This window comes from Pleurodeles waltl, unplaced genomic scaffold, assembly GCF_031143425.1.
Source record: "Pleurodeles waltl isolate 20211129_DDA unplaced genomic scaffold, aPleWal1.hap1.20221129 scaffold_59, whole genome shotgun sequence".
Taxonomy (NCBI): domain Eukaryota; kingdom Metazoa; phylum Chordata; class Amphibia; order Caudata; family Salamandridae; genus Pleurodeles; species Pleurodeles waltl.
The window spans coordinates 4,193,416-4,215,204 of NW_027150301.1; the positions used below are offsets into that span (position 1 = coordinate 4,193,416).

The window sequence follows — 21,789 nt, forward strand, 5'->3', positions numbered from 1 at the left end:
AACTTACTCTCATGTGTGTAACTTGAATTTCACAACTTATATTGTATCTAAACTTCTGCCAGAATTTAAAATCTGTTGTGGAAACTGATGTCCTTCTGCCTGTTCTTCTGTTTTGCAGGATGTAAGAAGCGCCCTGGACAGGTAAGGTTGGTTTATTGTTCTCCTCTCAGTGTGTACGGAGCAGATCTGGCTGCAGTGTGGAAATGTCAGTACTGAGCTCACACAAATCCACTCTGCTGCCGGAGCAGTACTACCTCATACAATTACTATATGTAGACCACTTCGTAGCTACTCTCCTGTCTTCCAAACAGTGTTGAGGCCCCTCTGCTTATCCTGGAACTCAGAGTCTTATGAAAATACCCCCCAAGCCCAGGGAAACACGCTCATGTCCACAAAAATCACTTTTGTCCACAGAAACTACCTCAAGTTTTCCACAATCACAGCATACTCAAAACCTCCTTCAACCTCCACATGATCAGAATGTCTATGAACCCATGAAAGCCGCTTTACTGGCCAAGTTTGGACTGAACCCTGAAAAATCAGAGGTTTAGGGACAGCACCAAACTCTCCACACAGACCTGGGTAGTCTGTTTTGATTTCTCCAATAAGGCACTGAATGGTTGGGTGCGGGGCAACAAAGTAAATGATTACTAAGGATTATATGATTTGATTCTGAGAGAGAATATGCTCAGTATTTGTTCTACAGAGTTGCGCCAGTACCTGGTTGACAGTAAGCTGACTGATCCTAGAAAGCTTGCTGATGCTAACCGGTATTCTAGCTATACCGGGTCTGATTGACCCAGACCAAAATGTGATGCACCCCCAATGTGGGGATACACGAAACGCATTCTTGACTTAATAAATAAGGCAGATCAGGTTCGTAGGGACATTATGCTTTTAACCCTGGACGTGGAGAAGTCCTTCATCATAGAGCATTGGCCTTAACTGACAACAACATTAACCCACTTTGGTTTCGGCCCTCCGTTTCTCACATGGATCCATAGCACCTATAGCAAACCGTGGGCGATGGTGTGGGAACTGACATTCCTCCCAATCATTTCCCATATGCAGAGGCACCAGACAGGGGTGCCCTTTGTCACCCCTACTATTGGAGCGGTTTACACAGTGTACGAACGAATCCAAATATAACAGGTGTGACATTTGAAGGCGAAGTGCACACCTTGGCTTTATACGTGGATGATGTTTTAGTCTCCTTAAATATTAATCCCAAGGGGGCCTTTCCGGCTCTTCTGCAGGAGATAGAGGAGTTCGGAAAGACCTCCGGCTTCCGTGTAAATTTTCAGAAATCCCAAGTCCTTAATATTGCTGTCCCTCTTGTGGACCATCAATATGTGGAAAGGCAGTTTCCAATATGTTGGCAGAGACAGAGTATCCCTTATCTAGGGCTCAAGTTTGCTCCAATCATCTCAGACACTACCCCTATCTCAAGTTTGCTCCAATCATCTCAGACACTACCCCTATTAACTACCGCTTATTGGTACAGCGAGTACGATGCAGCCTGGCTAAATGGCAATCACCCCTGATTTCATGGCTCAGCCTCGTTGCTGCCCTTAAAATGACGATCCTTCTGCAAATCTTATACCTTTTTCTAACCATACCGGTCGAGCCTCTCCAGGGAACGCTTTAATCTTTACAGAAAGATTTTTACCATTTCATTTGAGCGGGAAGGCGGCCTCCCTATGCTATCAATCACCAGCACAAGGCAGTCTGGGAGTGCCTAACCTACTGCACTATTTTCAAGCCACCCAACTCTACTATTTAGTAGAGTGGTCGAGAGACGAGTCCGAAAAGAGGTGGCTGTTTATGTATAGGGCGCTCGCAGGCACATCCCTGTGGAAGATCCCCTTCCTATCCCACCCACAACATCCCTGGGCTTTATATTCTTCTCCAATCACACACTCACTTAGGAGAACGTGAGACCGGGTGGCAACAAGGAAAAACTTTACTACATTTCCCTCGCCCTTGACGCCAATTGCTATCAATCCATCCTTTACCCCTGGTATGAACAGCCTGACCTACAGCAAGTGGTTGCAACCGGAGTGTCGCACTGTGGCCATCTAATTGATGTCAAGGGCATGATACCTTTTGACAATCCGAACATGCACTCCCCGAGACAGAGCGGATGCGCTACTTACAAATTCGTCATTGGGCCATGCATCCAGGGATACGAGATCAGGCACAGAGATCCCTTACTGATGTTGAGAAATGGCTGTTGAAGAAGACCTCAGATAAAAGATTAATCACTGACCTGTATAATTTCCTACAAAAGGCCCCGATACACAGAAATCCCCAGGACAACAACAATGGGAGGCCGAAATCGGTAGATCTCTCACACATAGGGAATGGGAGGACATATACTACAGGGCACGTCACACAGCTAAAATATGGCAAGCGTAGAATCTGCAACCATAGGGGGCGTCTAATAGGGTTGGCATTGGATTCGGACACTGAAAACATACTCACTCACTGGGGTACTGATACTCTTCCCATGCACCTGGGATGGATACACCCCCTGTGGCACATCTTAGGCATGGAGAATATTACTCTGACATTGACGAGCCAAGCAACTCTTTCCAAGAGTTATGGGGCTCATTTATGGTGCTCCTTTTTACGGAGTTTAGGGAGTTGACATGCCCCAGATATCTTCAGCTCCTGGGGCTTCTCCACACACCAGCCATGATACAATGAACAGAGAACAGGGTTATGTAGGGGTTTAACCTTTAGTTTTTTCTCTCATTGTTGCTGCATTAATGGGTAAATGTGCTCCCGGGCAGAGGGAGGGGGGTAGGGGGATACTTTGTTTACCTTTCATCCCATTCAATGTTATTACTTTTAATACAGCTATATAATTATTATCACTATGCAGCCCCCTTCCGGGCAGGTCAAACAATGCGATCGCTGTATAATGTTACATACCAATAAAAATTATTTGAACCTAAAATGCAGGACTTAGGTGAGTGCAATATTTAGCCGTTTAGAGATTTCAAGGAACATGCCTTCAGTTCTTACAAGGTAGAGGGATCCAGAGATCCCAAGGTACAGAGATCCAGAGATCCCAAGGTACAGGAATTCAGAGATTCTAAGGTACATGGATCTGGAAATTCCAAGGTACAGAGATCCAGAGGTTCCAAGGTACAGGGATCCAGAGATTCCAAGGTATAGGACTCCAGAGATTCCAAGATGCAGAAATGCAGAGATTCCAAGGACCATGACTCTAAAGATCCCACAGTGTAGGATTTTAAGGATCCCAAGGTGGAGGAGCTCAGTGATTCGACGATGCAGGAGATGTAGTAATTCCAGGTTGAAGGCTATAACAGACAGGGTGCAGGATGCAGGATCTAACAGACAGTCATACTCAGCACTACTGAGATTTTATAAGAGGAGAGGAAGAAAGCAAGAGTGAGAGACAGAAAGAGAGAAAGTGAGCCTGACAGACGCAGGAGATCACGAGAGCGAGTTGAAGATCAAGAGGCATACGTAGAGAGTGGGATAGGGAATGAAAGAGATAGTGTGTGATTATTCACATCTGCTTTTGAGATGCCAAGAACTGTCAGCGAGACAAACACACCAAGAGAGTTAATATGAAAGAGAGAGAAAAAAGAAACAAAGTGTGTGTTTGTGTGTGTGACAAGCTTTATTCAGTTACAGAGAAGCAAAGAGGGGCCGAGAGATGCTGAGACAGAGAGAGTGAGTGTGAGGGTAGTACCAGCAATTGTGCACAATTATGTTAGAGTCGCAGAGAGAGAAGGAAAGAGGGAGGAGGTGGGAGGATGAAATAAAGTCGAGACAGCGCAGCATAGAGTCTGTGCAAGTGTTTGTTTTTGTAGTAACACTCAATGTGCACAGATACCTTTGCAATATCTGGCGCATTCTGAAAGAGAGGACCAGAGAGAGCGAGGAACACTAAGTGATGTGAGAGACGAAGAAAGAGTTATACAGGTAATCAGATAAATAGACAGAAAGGGAGGTGGAGAGAGACAGTGGCCATGTGTGTTAGTTGCTGAGTTTTTTTGTTTCCTACGAGATCCTGAAGCTTGTATTATCATGTGCTAATCCCTACAACGTTCTGAGCAGAGGGATATGCATAGTAGAAGAGATAATGTGTGACACTTGTGGTTGCCCCCCAGGGCTGTTGATGTGTGTGTGTGTGTGTGTGTAGTGAGACACACAAATTGCTGTCCTGCTGGAGCTCCTGTAAATTGCAGTATTCTGTTTCCAATTACAGGGTGTTTGTGCAGTTCTTTTCCAGATCCTGTAGCCTCCCAGTCTTCTGTAACACTAAAATGATTTGTGTGTCCTTCAGGTGTAAGAAGGTGAAGTTTCAGGGTCAGGAGAGTGAGATGAAGAAAACAAGGGAAAAAGAAGTTATGATAACGCTGAAACCTGAAGAGGAGATGAAGAAATATAAAGGTAAATAGAGTTGCACTGAATGTAATTATATGTTGGTGTCCACACTGAGACCTTTGGCCTCCACCAGCTACAGCTACAGCTTTTACTGTGGAAAGACCTGGTCGAACGTTTGGCGAGTGCAGGTCTACACTGACCCCCTCGGCTGTGCTAACTCCTGAGCCGTGCTGGTGGTCCCTCAGCAGTACAGGGAGTTCCTCCTTAACATTGACCATGATATCCCCTTGGCTGGGCATCTGGGGGTGACCGAGACCTGAGAGAGGCTGGTCAACCACTTCTACTGGTCGCAGATGTCAGAGAAGGTGAAGGACTTTTATCGCTCCTGTGTGCCCTGCCAAGCCTGTGGCAAGGGAGGAGGCAAACCCAAGGCTCCCCTGATACCACTACCAGCGGTGGGGCAGCTTTAGAGAGGGTGGTGCATTGCTTGAGACCATTTGTAAAAGTTCAATCAGCTGCTTCAGAAGGAAGTGCCCGCGCTCGGGAGGTAACCAACCGAGAGTCATTATCCAGAATGAAGTAATGGGGGCCACAATAGTGGAGGCTGACGAAGATTAAAGTTCTGCATGAGCAGAAAAGTCTTGAGCTGTGTTCAAAAGATAAAATGATTTGGTTGGGAATAGAGATGATGCTGCAGTTTTATCATTTACTACAGTTTACTGTCTGGTGCAGCACTGTGGACAGTGTAGTATAGTGTTCTGTGTAATGCAGTGTGCTCTCTTGTGCAACTGCTGTTTGGTGCAGCGTTTTGTGAAATAGTGCTCCGTCTATTCTGGTGTGCTGTCTAGTGCTGTATCCTGCTTCAAACTATGTGCTGTCTTGTATAGTGTTTTCTCTAGTTGTAGGAAGCTGGCCCCTTGTTTGCAGTACCCTCCCCCCACTCTTTTTGCCTGATATCTAATGCCAACTTGACTAAGTGTGTGCTGGGATCCAGCTAACCAGGCCCCAGCATCTGCGTTCCTTCCCTAAAACTATACCATTGTTCCACAATTGGCACACCCCTGGCCCACAGCTAAGTCCCTTGTAAAAGGTATCACTGATACCAAGGGCTCTGTGACCAGGGAGGGTCCCCAAGAGCAGCAGCATATATTGTGCCACCCTAAGGGACCCCTCACCCAACACATGTGCACTGCCAATGCAACTTGTGTGTGCTGGTGGTAAGAAAAAAGTAAAGTTGACATGGCATCCCCCTCAGGATGCCATGCCCACAAACCGCTGCCTGTGGCATAGGTAAGTCACCCCCCTAGCAGGCCTCACAGCCCTAAAGCAAGGTGCACTATCCCACAGTACAGTGTTCTCCCTCCAGGTAGGTGCTGTGTAGTGCAGTGTATTCTACAGTGTGGTCCTTCCATGTAGGTGCTGTGCAGTATAGTGTATTATAGAGTAAAGAGTGCTCCTTCCAGGTAGGTGCTGTGTAGTGCAATGGTTTTCTACAGTGTGGTCCATCCAGGTAGGTGCTGTGTAGTGCAGTGCATTCTACAGTACAGTATGCTCCTTCCAGGTAGGTGCTGTCCAGTGTATTGCACAGTACAGTGTGCTCCTTCCAGGTAGGAGGTGTGTAATGCAGTGTCTTCTACAGTGTGGTCCTTCAAAGGTAGGTGCTATTAGTGCAATGTATTGTACAGTACAGTGTTTTATTTCCAGGTAGGTGCTGCATAGTGCAGTGTATTCTACAGTGTGGTTCTTCCAGGTAGGTGCTGTCTAGTGTAGTGTGTTGTACAGTACAGTGTGCTGCTTCCAGGTTAGGTGCTCTATAGTGCTGTGTAATGCACAGTACAGTGTGCTCCTTCCAGGTAGGTGATGTATAGTGTTGTGTAATCCACAGTACAGTGTGCTCATTCTATAGTGCAGTGCGTTGTGTGATGCCGTGTATTCTACAGTACAGTGTGCTCCTCCCAGGTAGGTGCTGTTAGTGCAGTGTATTGTACAGTACAGTGTGCCCCTTCCAGGTAGGTGCTGCGTAGTGCAGTGTATTCTAGAGGGTGGTCCTTCCAGGTAGGTGCTGTCTAGTGTAGTGTATTGTACAGTACAGTGTGCTGCTTCCAGGTAGGCGCTGCATAGTGCTGTGAATGCACAGTACAGTGTACTCCGCTCCTTCCAGGTAGGTGTTGTGTAGTGCAGTGTATTGTACAGTACCGTGTGCTCCTTCTAGGTTGGTGCTGTGTAGTGCAGTGTATTCTACAGTGTGCTTCTTCCAGGTAGGTGCTGTATAGTGCAGGGTAATGCACAGTACAGTGTGCTCCTTCCAGGTAGGTGCTCTGTAATGCAGTGTATTGTACTGTGTGCTCCCTCCAAGTGGGTGAGGTGTAGTGCAGTGTATTGTACAAAACAGTGTGCTCCTAACCAGGTAGGTGCTGTTAGGCCTGTGTACTGCGCAGTACAGCGTACTCCTTCTAGGTAGGTCTGGTGTAGTGCAGTGTATTGTACAATACAGTGTGCTCCTTCCAGTTAGTTTCTGTGCAGTGCAATGTATTCTACAGTGTGCTCCTTCCAGGTATGTGCTAATTAGTGCAGTGTATTGTAAAGTACACTATGCTCCTTCCAGGTAGGTGCTGTGCAGTGTATTGCAGGGTACAGTGTGCTACTTCCAGGTAGGTGCTGCATAGTGCAGTGCATTCTACAGTGTGGTCCTTCAAGGTAGGTGCAGCTTATTCTACAGTGTGGTCCTTGCAGGTCGGTTCTGTGTAATGCAGCGTATTGTACAGTGTTCTCCTTCAAGGTAGGTGCTGTGTAGGGCAGTGTATTGTATAGTACAGTGTGCTCCCACCAGTTAGGTGTTGTGTATTGCAGTGTATTACTCAGTGTGCTCTTTACAGGTAGGTGCAATATAGTGCAGTTTATTATACTATGTGTTCCTTCCAGGTAGGTGTTTTATCGTGCAGTGTATTGTACAGTGTGCACCTTCTAGGTAGGTGCTGTGTAGTGCAGCGTATTGTAAAGTACAGTGTGCTCCTTCCATGTAGGTGCTGTGTAGTGCAGTGTAACGTACAGTATAGCGTGCTCCTTCCAGGTAGGTGCTGTGTAGTTCAGTGTATTGCACAGTACAGTGTGCTCCTTTCACATTGGTGCTGTGTAGTGCAGTGTACTGTACAGTACTGTCTACTCCTTCCAGGTAGGTGCTGTGTGGTGCAGTATATTGTACAGTACAGTGTGCTCCTTCTATAGTGCAGTGTATTGTACAGTGTGCTTCTTCTAGATTTCTGCTGTGTAGAGCAGTGCATTGTACAGTACAATGTTCTTCTTCCAGGTAGGTGTGGTGCAGTGCAGTGTATTATACAGTACAGTGTGCTCCTTGCAGGTACGTGCTGTGTAGTGCAGTCTATTGTACAGTAGAGTGTGCTCCTTCCAGTTAGGTCAGGTGTAGTGCAATCTATGGTACTGTGTGCTCTTTACAAGTAGGTGTATTGTACTATGTGTTCCTTCCAGGTAGGTCCTGTGTACTATAGTGTATTGTACAGTACAGTATGTTCCTTCCAGGTAGGTGCAGTTTATTCTATAGTGTGGTCCTTGCAGGTCGGTGCTGTGTAATGCAGCGTATTGTACAGTGTTCTCCTTCAAGGTAGGTGCTGTGTACTGCAGTGTATTGTATAGTACAGTGTGCTCCTACCAGGTAGGTGTTGTGTATTGCAGTGTATTACTCAGTGTGCTCTTTACAGGTAGGTGCAATATAGTGCAGTTTATTATACTATGTGTTCCTTCCAGTTAGGTGTTTTATTGTGCAGTCTATTGTACAGTGTGCACCTTCTAGGTACGTGCTGTGTAGTGCAGTGTATTGACAGTACAGTGTTTTCTTTCTATAGTGCAGTGGATTGTACAGAGTGCTTCTTCCAGATTTCTGCTGTGTAGTGCAGTGCATTGTACAGTACAGTGTTCTTCTTCCAGGTAGGTGTGGTGCAGTGCAGTATATTATAAAGTACAGTGTGCTCCTTGCAGGTAGATGCTGTGTAGTACAATCTAGTGTACACTAGAGTGTGGTCCTTCCAGTTAGGTGCTGTGTAGTGCAGTGTATTGTACTGTGTGTTCCTTCCAAGTAGGTGCTCTGTAGTGTATTGTACAGTACAGTATGTTCCTTCCAGGTAGGTGCTGTTAGTGCATTTGCACAATACACTGTGCTCCTTCCAGGTAGGTGCTGTGTAGTGCAGTATATTGTACAGTGTATTGTACAGTACAGTGTGCTCCTAACCAGGTAGGTGCTGTTAGGCCAGTGTATTGTGCTGTACAGTGTGCTCCTTCCATGTAGGGGTGGTGTAGTGCAGTTCATTGTACAGTACAGTGTGCTCCTTCCGGTTAGGTGCTGTGTAGTGCAGTGTATTGTACTGTGTGCTCTTTACAGGTTGGTGCAGTATAGTGCAGTTTATTGTACTGTGTGTTCCTTCCAGGTAGGTGCTCTGTAGTGTATTGTACAGTACAGTATGTTCCTTCCAGGTAGGTGCTGTTAGTGCAGTGCATTGTACAATACACTGTGCTCCTTCCAGGTAGGTGGTGTGTAGTGCAGTGTATTCTACAGTACAGTGTGTTCCTTCCAGGGAGGTGCTGTGTAGTGCTGTGTATTCTTCAGTGTGCTCCTTCCAGGTAGATGCTGTATACTGCAGTGTAATGTACAGTACAGTCTCCTCCTTCCAGGTAGGTGGTGTGCAGTGCAGTGTATTGTATAGTCTGCCCCTTACAGGTAGAAGCTGTGTAGTGCAATGTATTGTACTATGTGCTCCCTCCAGGTAGGTGCGGTGCAGTGCAGTGTATTCTACAGTATGCTACTTCCAGGTAGGTGCTGTGTAGTGCAGTGTATTGTACAGTACAGTATACTCCTTCCAGGTAGGTGCTGTGCAGTGTATTGCACAGTACAGTGTGCTCCTTCCAGGTAGGTGCTGTGTAGTGTAGTGATTTTCTACATTGTGATCCATCCAGGTAGGTGCAGTGTGGTGCAGTGTATTGTACAGTACAGTGTGCTCCTTCCAGGTAGGTGCTGTTAGTGCAATGTATTGTACAGTACAGTGTTCTCTTTCCAGGTAGGTGCTGCGTAGTGCAGTGTATTCTACAGTGTGGTTCTTCCAGGTAGGTGCTGCATAGTGTAGTGTATTGTACACTACAGTGTGCTGCTTCCAGGCAGGTGCTGTATAGTGCTGTGTAATGCACAGTACAGTGTGCTCCAACCAGGTAGGTGCTGTGTAGTGTAGTGTATTGTACAGTACATTATGTTCCTTCCAGGTAGTTGCTGTGTAGTGCAGTGCATTGTATAGTCTGCTCCTTCCAGGTAGAAGCTATGTAGTGCAGTGTATTGCACTGTGTGCTACCTCTAGGTAGGTGAGGTGTAGTACAGTGTATTGTACAGTACAGTGTGCTCCTTCCAGGTAGGTGCTCTGTGGTGTAGTGTATTTTACAGTACAGTGTGCTCCTTCCAGGTAGGTGCTCTGTAGTGCAGTGTATTTTACTGTACAGTCTGCTCCTAACCACGTAGGTGCTGTTAGGCCAGTGTATTGTACACTACAGTCTGCTCCTTCCAGGTAGGTGGGGTGTAGTGCAGTGTATTGTACAGTACAGTATGCTCCCTCCAGGTAGGTGAGGTGTAGTGCAGTGTATTGTACAGTACAGTGTGGTTCTACCAGGTAGGTATGGTGTAGTGCAGTGTATTGTACAGTGTGCTCCTTCCAGTTAGGTGCGGTGTAGTGCAGTGAATTGTATAGTGTGCTCCTTCCATGTAGGTGCGGTGTAGTGCAGTGTATTATACAGTGTGCTCCTTCCAGGTAGGTGAGGTGTAGTGCAGTATATTGTATAGTCTGCTCCTTCCAGGTAGAAGCTGTGTAGTGCAGTGTATTGTACTGTGTGTATTGTACTGTGTGCTTCCTGAAGGTAGGTGAGGTGTAGTTTAGTGTATTGTACAGTGCAGTCTGCTCCTTCCAGGTAGGTGGGGTGTAGTGCAGTGTACTGCACAGTATGCCCCTTGCAGGTAGGTGCTGTGTAGTACAGTGTGCTCCTTCCACATAGGTGCCGTGTAGTGCAGTGTATTGTACATTGGGCTCCTTCCAGGTAGGTGCATTGTAGCACAGTGTGCTCCTTCCACATAGGTGCTGTGTATGTACAGTACTGTCCGCTCCTTCCAGATAGGTGCTGTGTGGTGCAGTATATTCTACAGTATAGTGTGCTCCTTCTATAGTGCAGTGTATTGTACTGTGTGCTCCTTCCAGATTTCTGCTGTGTAGTGCATTGTATTGTACAGTACAGTGTGCTCATTCCAGGTAGGTGATGTGTAGTGCAGTGTATTATACAGTACAGTGTGCTCCTAACCATGTAGGTGTTGTGTAGTGCAGTGTATTGTACTGTGTGCTCTTTACAGGTAGTTGCAGTATAGTGCATTTCATTGTACTATGTGTTCCTTCCAGGTAGAAGCTGTGTAGTGTATTGTACAGTACAGTATGTTCCTTCCAGCTAGGTGCTGTGAAGTGTAGTGTATTCTACAGTGTGGTATTTCCAGGTAGCTGCTGTGCAGTGCAGTGTTTTGTATAGTATAGTGTGCTCCTTCCAGGTAGGTGCGGTGTAGTGCAGTGTATTGTACAGTACAGAGTACTCCTTACATGTAGGTGTGGTGTAGTGCAATGTATTGTACTGTGTGCTCTCTCCAGGTAGGTGCAGTGTAGTGCAGTGTTTTCTAAAGTGTGGTCATTCCAGGTAGGTGCTGTGTAGTGCAGTGTATTCTACAGTACAGTATGCTCCCTCCAGGTAGGTGCAGTGTAGTGCAGTGTTTTCTAAAGTGTGGTCCTTCGAGGTAGTTGCTGTGTAGTGCAGTGTATTCTACAGTACAATGTGCTCTTTCCTGGTAGGTGCTGTGGAGTTCAGTGTATTGTGTAGTCTGCTCCTTCCAGTTAGAAGAAGTGCAGTGTATTGTTCTCCTTCCAAATGGGTGAGGTCTAGTGCAGTGTATGCCATAGAACAGTGTGCTCCTAACCAGGTACGTGTTGGTAGGCCAGTGTATTGTGCAGTACAGCGTGCTCCATCCAGGTAGGTATGGTGTAGTACAGTGTATTGTACAATGCAGTGTACTGCTTCCAGGTAGTTGCTGCGCAGTGCAGTGTATTCTACAGTACAGTATGCTCCTTCCAGGTGGGTGCTGTTAGTGCAGTGTATTGTACAGTACAGTGTGCACCTTGCAGGTAGGTGCTGTGTTATGCGGTGTATTGTACAGTACAGTATGCTCCTTCCAGGTAGGTGCTGTTAGTTCTGTGTATTGTACAGTACAGTGTGCTCCTTCCAGGTAGGTGCTGTCTAGTTTAGTGTATTGTGCAGTACAGTGTGCTTCTTCCAGGTTGCTGCTGTATAGTGCTGTGTAATGCACAGTACAGTGTAGTCTACTCCTTCGAGGTAGAAGCTGGTTAGTGCAGTGTATTGTACTGTGTGCTCCCTCCAGGTAGGTGCTCTGTAGTGCAGTGTATTCTACAGTACAGTGTGATCTTTCCAGGTAGGTGCTGTGTAGTGCAGTGTATTCTATAGTGTGGTCCTTCCAGGTAGGTGCTGTGCAGTGTAGTGTATTGTACAGTGCAGAGTGCTCCTTCTACATAGGTGATGTATAGTGCAAGGTAATGCACAGTACAGTGTGCACCTTCTAGGTAGGTGCTGTGTAGTGCAGTGTATTGTGTAGTCTGCTCCTTCCAGGTAGAAGCTGCGTAGTGCAGTGTACTGTACTGTGTGCTCCCTTCAGGTGGGTGAGGTCTAATGCAGTGTATGGTACAGAACAGTGTGCTCCTTCCGGGTAGGTGCTGTGGAGTGCAGTGTATTTTACAGTACAGTGTGCTCTTAACCAGGTAGGTGCTGTTAGGCCAGTGTATTGTGCAGTACAGCGTGCTCCTTCCAGGTAGGTATGGGGTAGTGCAGTGTATTGTACAATGCAGTGTGCTCCTTCCAGGTAGTTGCTGCGCAGTGCAGTGTTCTACAGTGTGCTCCTTCCAGGTAGGTGCTGTTAGGCAGTATATTGTACAGTACAGTGTGCTCCTTCCAGGTAGGTGCTATGTAGTGCAGTGTATCGCTCAGTGTGGTCTTTACAGGTAGGTGCAGTATAGTGCAGTTTATTATACTTTGTGTTCCTTCCAGGGAGGGGCTGTATAGTGCAGTGTACTATACAGTACTGTGGGACCCTTCCAGTTAGGTGCAGTTTATTCCACAGCATGGTCCTTGCTGGTCAGTGCTGTGTAGTGCAGCGTATTGTACAGTACAGTGTTCTCTTTCAAGGTAGGTGTTGTGTAGTACAGTGTATGGTATAGTACAGTGTGCTCCTACCAGGTAGGTGTTGGGTGGTGCAGTGTATTACTCAGTGTGCTCTTTACAGGTAGCTGCAATTTAGTGCAGTTTATTGTAATATGTGTTCCTTCAGGTAGGTGTTGTATTGTGTAGTGTATTGAACAGTACAGTGTGCTCCTTCCAGGTAGGTGCTGTGTAATGCAGTGTATTGCACAGTACAGTGTGCTCCTTCCAGGTAGATGTTGCGTAGTGCAATGTATTCTATAGTGTTGTCCTTCCAGGTAGTGTGAGAAAGTAGCCTCTTTCTAGCCTTGTTACCCCCACTTTTGGCCTGTTTGTGAGTGTATGTCAGGGTGTTTGTCACTGTTTTCACTGTCTCACTGGGATCCTGATGGCTAGGCCCCAGTGCTCATAGTGAAAACACTATGGCCCTCATTCCAACCCTGGCGGTCGGTGTTAAAGCCGCGGCCATACCGCCGACAGGCTGGCGGTCCGAAAAATGGAATTCTGACCCTGGCGGTTACCGCCAACAGAGACCGCCGCTTCAACAATCCGCCCGCCACGGCGGTCCAAACAAACAGCCTGGCGGTCACCGCCAACAGCCCGGCGGGAGACAATGTACCGCCTACCCGATCACGACCCACCAATCCGCCACATTTTCCGGGGCGGGAGCACCGCTGATAAAAACACGGCGGAAACAGACTACAAACGGGAAAACGCTCACCTCGACACACTCCACGCGGAATTCCGAGAGCATGGAACCAGAGTTGCAGGTCATCCCCGCACTCCTATACCTGCTCCTCTTCCAGAAGCACGCCCGGCGGCGCGGAAGACATCAGTGAGTACTGCACCTACGACACAGGGGAGGGAAAAAATTACCGGCACACACCCACCCACCCACACCCACTACAACACACACATCAATGCATTCCCACAGATCACTGTCACAACCCCCAACACCCCCCCCTCCGTAATAATGCAAAGACCAAAGGAAGAGTACTGAAACAGGCAGATATATTGAAAATAGTTAAGATAAATGTCAAAAAATAAATAAACTATGTACAAATTATTTACATCTACAAACTGTAGTCCAACTACTGTCCGGGGACCACAGTGGTCCAGAGCAAATGGGCAAGGCCCAGTCCCACGACAAGAACTCCACGGAGAGAACACTGCAGGGGCATCAGATAGAAAAAGGACAGGCACCTCAGGGGGAAGGGAAGGGGGGGGCACCTCAGCCACTTGAGTACACGACGCCAGATCCACGAGGGGACTCCACCACCACTGGGCCATCCTGGGGAGAGCAAAGCCACAGTCCAAACAGTCCATACAGTGGGTGGCCTGCCCACTGGGCCATCCTGGGGAGAGCAAAGCCACAGTCCAAACAGTCCATACAGTGGGTGGCCTGCCCACTGGGCCATCCTGGGGAGAGCAAAGCCACAGTCCAAACAGTCCATACAGTCCATACAGTGGGTGGCCTGCCCACTGGGCCATCCTGGGGAGAGCAAAGCCACAGTCCAAACAGTCCATACAGTGGGTGGCCTGCCCACTGGGCCGTCCTGGGGAGAGCAAAGCCACAGTCCAAACAGTCCATACAGTCCATACAGTGGGTGGCCTGCCCACTGGGCCATCCTGGGGAGAGCAAAGCCACAGTCCAAACAGTCCATACAGTGGGTGGCCTGCCCACTGGCCCATCCTGGGGAGAGCAAAGCCACAGTCCAAACAGTCCATAACAGACTCCACTGCCACTGGAGGAGGCATGTTGCCCAGAGGACATCCTGCAGCCCTGCCCGAGACAGATCCTGCCCTGCCACGTCTGGCAAAGGGCCAGTGGTGCTTGACTTGAAGGGCCCAGTTCAGCGGTGCTTGCCCAGTTCAGCGGTTCTTGAGACGGCGGGGCCCAGTTCAGCGGTGCTTGCCTTGAAGGGCCCAGTTCAGCGGTTCTTGAGACGGCGGGGCCCAGTTCAGCGGTGCTTGAGATGAAGGGCCCAGTTCAGCGGTGCTTGAGATGAAGGGCCCAGTTCAGCGGTGCTTGCCTTGAAGGGCCCAGTTCAGCGGTGCTTGAGACGGCGGGGCCCAGTTCAGCGGTGCTTGCCCAGTTCAGCGGTTCTTGAGACGGCGGGGCCCAGTTCAGCGGTGCTTGCCTTGAAGGGCCCAGTTCAGCGGTTCTTGAGACGGCGGGACCCAGTTCAGCGGTGCTTGCCCAGTTCAGCGGTTCTTGAGACGGCGGGGCCCAGTTCAGCGGTGCTTGCCTTGAAGGGCCCAGTTCAGCGGTTCTTGAGACGGCGGGGCCCAGTTCAGCGGTGCTTGCCCAGTTCAGCGGTTCTTGAGACGGCGGGGCCCAGTTCAGCGGTGCTTGCCTTGAAGGGCCCAGTTCAGCGGTTCTTGAGATGAAGGGCCCAGTTCAGCGGTGCTTGCCTTGAAGGGCCCAGTTCAGCGGTTCTTGAGACGGCGGGGCCCAGTTCAGCGGTGCTTGCCCAGTTCAGCGGTGCTTGCCCAGTTCAGCGGTTCTTGAGACGGCGGGGCCCAGTTCAGCGGTGCTTGCCTTGAAGGGCCCAGTTCAGCGGTTCTGGAGACGGCGGGGCCCAGTTCAGCGGTTCTTGAGATGAAGGGCCCAGTTCAGCGGTGCTTGAGATGAAGGGCCCAGTTCAGCGGTGCTTGCCTTGAAGGGCCCAGTTCAGCGGTTCTTGAGAAGGCGGGGCCCAGTTCAGCGGTGCTTGAGACGGCGGGCGTCCTAAGGCCATCTGCCCATTGGCTCGTGTTGCCCTCCTGGGCAGCGGGGATGGGGCTCCTTCAATGCCCACCTGGGCTGTGGGTTGTGGGTCCCTCCTGGGCAGCTGTGCTGGGTCCACCCTGGGCAGCGGGCCTGCTGCCTGACTTCTCCGCCCTTCTGCCCTTGCCCTCCTTGCCTGAGGGTTTGTGGCCCTTTCCTCCCTTTGGAGATGTGGCAGGTGACGTTGGCAGGGTAGTGTCCTTGTGGGCTGGTGACTCTGGGCTCCTGCGCCGGCCCTTCCCTTTTCTGCTCCTCTTCCCAGGGGGTGGGCTGCATGTCCCCTTGCTGCTGTGGGAGGATCCGGACCTTGGAGCTGGGGGACTCCAATAGCCCTGCACCTTTTTCAAGGGTGCTGCAGGGCTGGTGGTGGCTGAGGTGCTCTTCTTACTCCTACCAGATGGAGGGGGTGGGTCAGTGGTGGGAAAGAGGTCAAGGTTGGAAAGGAAAATTAGTTTAGAAAGACAGGGACGGGTAGGAGTAGTGGGAATGGGAGTGAAGGAAGAGGATGTGGTTGTAGGAGAGTCAAGTGTGCTGTCTTTGGGTGCAGGTGATTGTGCTGGAGGCTGTCGTGAGGTGGATGGCTGTTGGGTGGGTGGCTGCCTGCGTTTGTGTGCTTTGGCTGAGGGGGTGACAGACACAGTGGGAGAGGACACAGGGGATGTGTAAATGGTAGTGGGGGTGGTGACTGCACGTGTGCGGACTGTACTGGAGGGTGTGCTGGTGATGGAAACACTGGCTGATGTTGGGGTGCATGAAGGTGTGAGTGTAGATGTCACAGGGAGGGAGGAGGGAGACGAGGAGGTGGGGGACACAGAGGTGGTGGTGACTGTTGGCATGTGTGCATCTGGATGTTGCTGGGGTGAATGCTTGTGTGATCTGTGGTGCTTATGTTTGGATGAGCTTCTCTTGGGTGTTGAGGTGTGTGCAGGCTGGTCTGATGGTGTGGCTGGGACAGGCAGAGGAACAGGAGACTGGGAGGAGGGAGTTAGTGGAGGGAGGCAGGAGACCGGGACAATGGCTGCCGTCAGTGCTGAGACCAGAGCCTGGAACGATCGCTGATGGGCAGCCTGACCCGAATGAATGCCCTCCAGGTACGCATTGCTGCGATGGACCTCCCTCTCCACCCCCTGGATGGCATTCAAAAGGGTAGACTGCCCAACAATGAGCGTCCTCAGGAGGTCAATGACCTCCTCACTGAGGGCAGCAGGGGTAACAGGGGCAGGGCCTGAGGTGCCTGGGGCGAAGGAGATGCCCGCCTTCCTGGCAGAGCGGGCACGGGGCGAACGCTGAGGTGCTGCTGGGAGGGCGGAGATGGTGCGCTGGGTGGCGGCTGTACCTGTAATAGCGGGGGCACGGATGTTGCCGCCACCGCAAGGGAGCTCCCTTCCGAGGACGTGTCCGTGTCGCTGCAGGCTCCAGTCGTCCCCGTTGTGGAGCTCCCCTCGCCCTCCGTCTCACTGGTCCAGTCAGACTCGGTGGCATGGCCCTCCTGGGCCATGTGAGATGCAGCTCCCTCCTGCCCCGATGACACTTCTCCTCCGCCTGATGATGCTGATGCACACAAGCACAGAAAGACAAACAAAAAGGGGGGGGGGAGAGAGAAAAATAAAGAGATGTTGAGTACATGGAGCACCAGTACAGTTAGCGGACATGACAGACACAGATGCCCCCTGCACTAAGTTGCGCACTTGGGGTCTGCTATGCACTCCATGGAACATGCCCTACACGCCTAGAGTTGACAACTGCACCCATGGATGACACGGCCCAGGGATGGCTGTACTGGCACACTACTGAGGGTGATGGCTGGGGACACAGGGGCTTACGGGGGTGCTTAGCCTATAGATTTCGCCCTGGCCTAGGGGGAACCACAGCCCTCCTCCCCCACCCAGACACCTCCACTTGCGCGACAACAGAGTAGATTGTACTTGTACTCACCCCCTTGTGTCTGCTGTGCTGCCCTCACGCGCCCATCCAAATCAGGGTAGGCCACCGCCAGGATCCGGGACATCAGGGGGGTCAGTTGACGGCAGGCACCCCGCCTGCGTTGGGAGGCCATCCCCAGCAGAGACTCGGCGGTCTTCTTCGTCCCGCGGCGGATGTCCTCCCACCTCTTGCGGCAGTGGGTGCCCCGTCGATGGTGGACCCCCAGGGCCCGGACTTCCTTGGCGATGGCACGCCAAATCCCGATCTTCTCATGGGCGCGGACCTATGTGACACGTACAGGGAGGGAGAAATACCAAGTTCAAGTCTGTCTGCGTTTACGGTGCCAGTGGCCCCCCGCCCCCCATCCCCGCCATGCCCCCCGCCAGGCCCCGCCATGTGCCCCCCATCCCCGCCATGCCCCCCGCCAGGCCCCCCATCCCCGCCATGTGCCCCCCGCCAGGCCCCCCATCCCCGCCATGTGCCCCCCGCCAGGCCCGCCATGTGCCCCCCATCCCCGCCATGCCCCCCGCCAGGCCCCGCCATGTGCCCCCCGCCAGGCCCCGCCATGTGCCCCCCATCCCCGCCATGTGCCCCCCGCCAGGCCCCGCCATGTGCCCCCCATCCCCGCCATGCCCCCCGCCAGGCCCCGCCATGTGCCCCCCATCCCCGCCATGCCCCCGCCAGGCCCAACATACCCCCCATCCCCGCCATGCCCCCCGCCAGGGCCCCCATCCCCGCCATGTGCCCCCGCCAGGCCCCCCATCCCCGCCATGTGCCCCCCGCCAGGCCCGCCATGTGCCCCCCATCCCCGCCATGCCCCCCGCCAGGCCCCGCCATGTGCCCCCCATCCCCGCCATGTGCCCCCCGCCAGGCCCCCCATCCCCGCCATGTGCCCCCCGCCAGGCCCGCCATGTGCTCCCCATCCCCGCCATGCCCCCCGCCAGGCCCCGCCATGTGCCCCCCATCCCCGCCATGTGCCCCCGCCAGGCCCCGCCATGTGCCCCCATCCCCGCCATGTGCCCCCCGCCAGGCCCCGCCATGTGCCCCCCATCCCCACCATGCCCCCGCCAGGCCCAACATACCCCCCATCCCCGCCATGCCCCCCGCCAGGCCCCCCATCCCCGCCATGCCCCCCGCCAGGCCCCGCCATGTGCCCCCCATCCCCGCCATGTGCCCCCCGCCAGGCCCCGCCATGTGCCCCCCATCCCCGCCATGTGCCTCCCGCCAGGCCCCGCCATGTGCCCCCCATCCCCGCCATGCCCCCCGCCAGGCCCAACATACCCCCCATCCCCGCCAGGCCCCCCATCCCCGCCATGTGCCCCCCGCCAGGCCCGCCATGTGCCCCCCATCCCCGCCATGTGCCCCCCATCCCCGCCATGTGCCCCCCGCCAGGCCCCCAAGCCAGCCAGTGGCCCCAAATCCATAATGCATTGAACTCACTTGTTGGTCTGGAGGACCGTAGAGTAGCGCATACTGGGGGAGGACCCCATCCACAAGTTTCTCCAACTCCTCTCCGGTGAAGGCAGGGGCCCTTTCCCCAGTCGCAGCAGCCATTGTCCCTTCCAGACCGAGGTCACAGCAGCACTTGCAGTATAGGTCCTCTCCTGTGAAAGATCAAGTCGCGAGTGAATAAGTAGATAGAAAATGGCGGTCACGCCCGCGGCGGTGCGTACCGCGGCGGTGTGTACCGCGACCGCCGGCGCACTTCGTCATTGGCTCCTGAAACCCATAGGGTTCAATGTTAACCAATGCGGCTTCGCGCCGCGGTCTTCGACCGCCTACCGCCACGGTGTGCCACGCCAGCGCATTGACCTCACATCCCATTGTCCCACTTCACAGGTCAGGCAGCCGCCATTTCGAGGGCCCACATGGCTCAATTTCAACTGCGTCACACAGGCCTAGGCCTTGCATGGCCACACATACAAGCCAATCACTGCATGGAGAATCGTGTACTGTGCAAGCTGTGAGTACGTACCTGTGGGTTGCTTGACTGTGTGCTCCATGTTGTCCTTCCTAGGCACCGTCCGCTGGGTTTGGCGAGGAGAAGGAGGAATCCGCCCGTGTACAGACCGCTGGTGGACCTGTCAACAATGGAGGAACGCCACATCATCATGACCTACCGGCTTGACCGTGCCACTATAAATGAACTGTGTGCCCAGCTGGAGCCCGACCTGATGTCCCCCATCCGCCAACCCACAGGGATTCCCCCTCTGGTGCAGGTCCTGTCAGTACTCCATTTCTTGGCAAGTGGGTCATTTCAGACAACGGTGGGAATTGCTTCTGGGATGTCTCAGCCCATGTTTTCTAAGGTGTTATCCAGAGTGTTGTCTGCCCTGATGAAATACATGAGGAGCTACATCATTTTCCCTGAGGTGGCTGAATTGGCTACAGTGAAGGGTGATTTCTATGCCCTTGGACATATTCCCAACGTCATTGGTGCCATTGATGGGACCCATGTGGCTTTGGTTCCCCCAAGAGACAGTGAGCAGGTGTACAGGAACAGGAAAAGTTACCATTCCATGAACATCCAGGTGGTGTGTTTGGCTGACCAGTACATCTCCCATGTTAATGCCAAGTTCCCTGGGTCAGTGCATGACGCCTACATCCTAAGGAATAGAAGCATCCCTTACATGATGGAACAGCTAGAGAGACACCGTGTATGGCTATTGGGGGACTCTGGGTACCCCAACCTGTCGTGGCTACTGACCCCAGTAAGGAATCCCCGGACCAGGGCAGAGGAATGGTACAATGATGCCCATGGGCGTACTAGGAGGGTGATCGAACGCACCTTTGGCCTCCTAAAGGCCAGGTTTAGGTGCCTGCATATGACAGGGGGATCCCTAATGTACTCACCCAAGAAGGTGTGTCACATCGTCGTGGCCTGCTGCATGCTTCACAACCTGGCTTTGCGCCGCCAGGTGCCTTTCCTGCAGGAGGATGGTCGAGATGGTGGTGTAGTGGCAGCTGTGGACCCTGTGGAGAGTGACGAGGAGGAAGACGACGGGGCTGAAACAGACAACAGGGACAGAATTATCGAACAGTACTTCCAATAGGAGACAGGTAACAATTCAAACATTATTTAGTAAATGTATGGTACTCTACTGCATCTCTGCTGCCTGTCTATTTGCCCCAGTGTCTGATGACTGAGTTGTGGCTTTTCCCTCCCTATTTCAGATCTGGGGTCCCCACTACGAGTCCTGTGCTTCGTTTCCCCATGGACTACAGCTTTGTGGCAGCGGTTTGTTGTCTTCACTATGTACAAGGACATATTTGCACTGTAATGTCAATTACAAAATTTAGAAATCACAGCCAGACTCCAGATATTTTTGTGCAACACAGGTGTTTATTTAAGTGCTCAAAATGGGATGGGTGGTTTCAAGTGGGTGGGGGCTATGGTGAAGGAATGTCCATGGTAGAGTCCAGAGTTACAGTCACACAGGTGCATTGTCCATAGGCCTGTGGAGAGATGGAGCAGGGGCAGTTCAAGGATGGACAGGGTAACAATGTGGGACAGTGTGATGACATCAGGTGGTATCCTTTGCTGGCGGGGGTCTTGACATCTTACTCTGTCTTCTTTCTAGATCTCAGGGCCCTCTTGCGGGGTGGTTCTTCTCCTGCAGGAGGTGGGGGTCTGGTGGGCTGCTGTTGGGCGGGGACCTCCTGTCCACTAGCGCCGGCGGAGGTGGTTGGCAGTTCTTGTTCGAGGCTAGTGGCAGGGGCCGCTTGTGGTTGTTGAGTGTCCGTCCTGGCGGTGATGAGTTACTGCAGCAGCCCTACCATGGTGACCAGGGTGGAGGTGAGTGCTCTGATGTCCTCCCTGTACCCCCGATAGTGTTCCTCCTGCAGCACCTGGATCTCCTGGAACCTGGCCAGTACCGTCGCCATCGTCTCCTGGGAGCGGTTGTATGCTCCCATGATGGTGGTGAGGGCCTCGTGGAGAGTGGGTTCCCTGGGCCCCTCCCCCCCCTGTCGCACAGCTGCCCTCACAGTTCCCCTGTTTCCCTGGGCCTCTGTCCCCTGGCCGGTGTGCCCACTACCACTGCCCCCAGGTCCCTGTTGTTGTTGGGGTGGTGGGTTCTCCTGGGTGCCCTGTAGTGGTAGACACACCGCTGATTGACGCGCCCTGGAGACAGAGGCATGGGCCCGCTGGGTGGGAGCTGTGCTGGTGTTCCCAGAGGGGGTTGGGTCTGGAGTGGCCTGTGGCTGTCTGAGGGGAACCGACTGTCCAGAGGTCCCCGATGGTCCGGGCTGGTCATCAGTGTCCAGGTCGACAGAGCTGCTGTCATCGCTGACGGCCTCTTGGGTGGGGGGTGTGGAGAATTCTGGGCCCTCCGTGGCGGTGTGTTGGCGGTCGGGTCCTGCAGGGGTATAGAGGTATGGTTATAGTTTCAGTGTGCCATATGGGTGAATGTGTGGGTTCCCGTGTCCCCCAGTGCTGGCAT

General features: G+C 52.3%; 1 protein-coding gene across 1 annotated transcript in view; it reads left to right on the forward strand.

Annotated features, from left to right (window-relative positions):
* The window catches only part of LOC138278810 (E3 ubiquitin-protein ligase TRIM39-like), a 182,335-nt gene that overhangs the window by 126,917 nt on the left and 33,629 nt on the right, over nt 1–21,789 (forward strand). The window contains exons 4-5 of the mRNA XM_069219323.1: nt 119–141; nt 4,325–4,431. Coding sequence (XP_069075424.1) covers nt 119–141; nt 4,325–4,431 — 130 coding nt within the window. The remainder of the gene's footprint in view (nt 1–118; nt 142–4,324; nt 4,432–21,789) is intronic.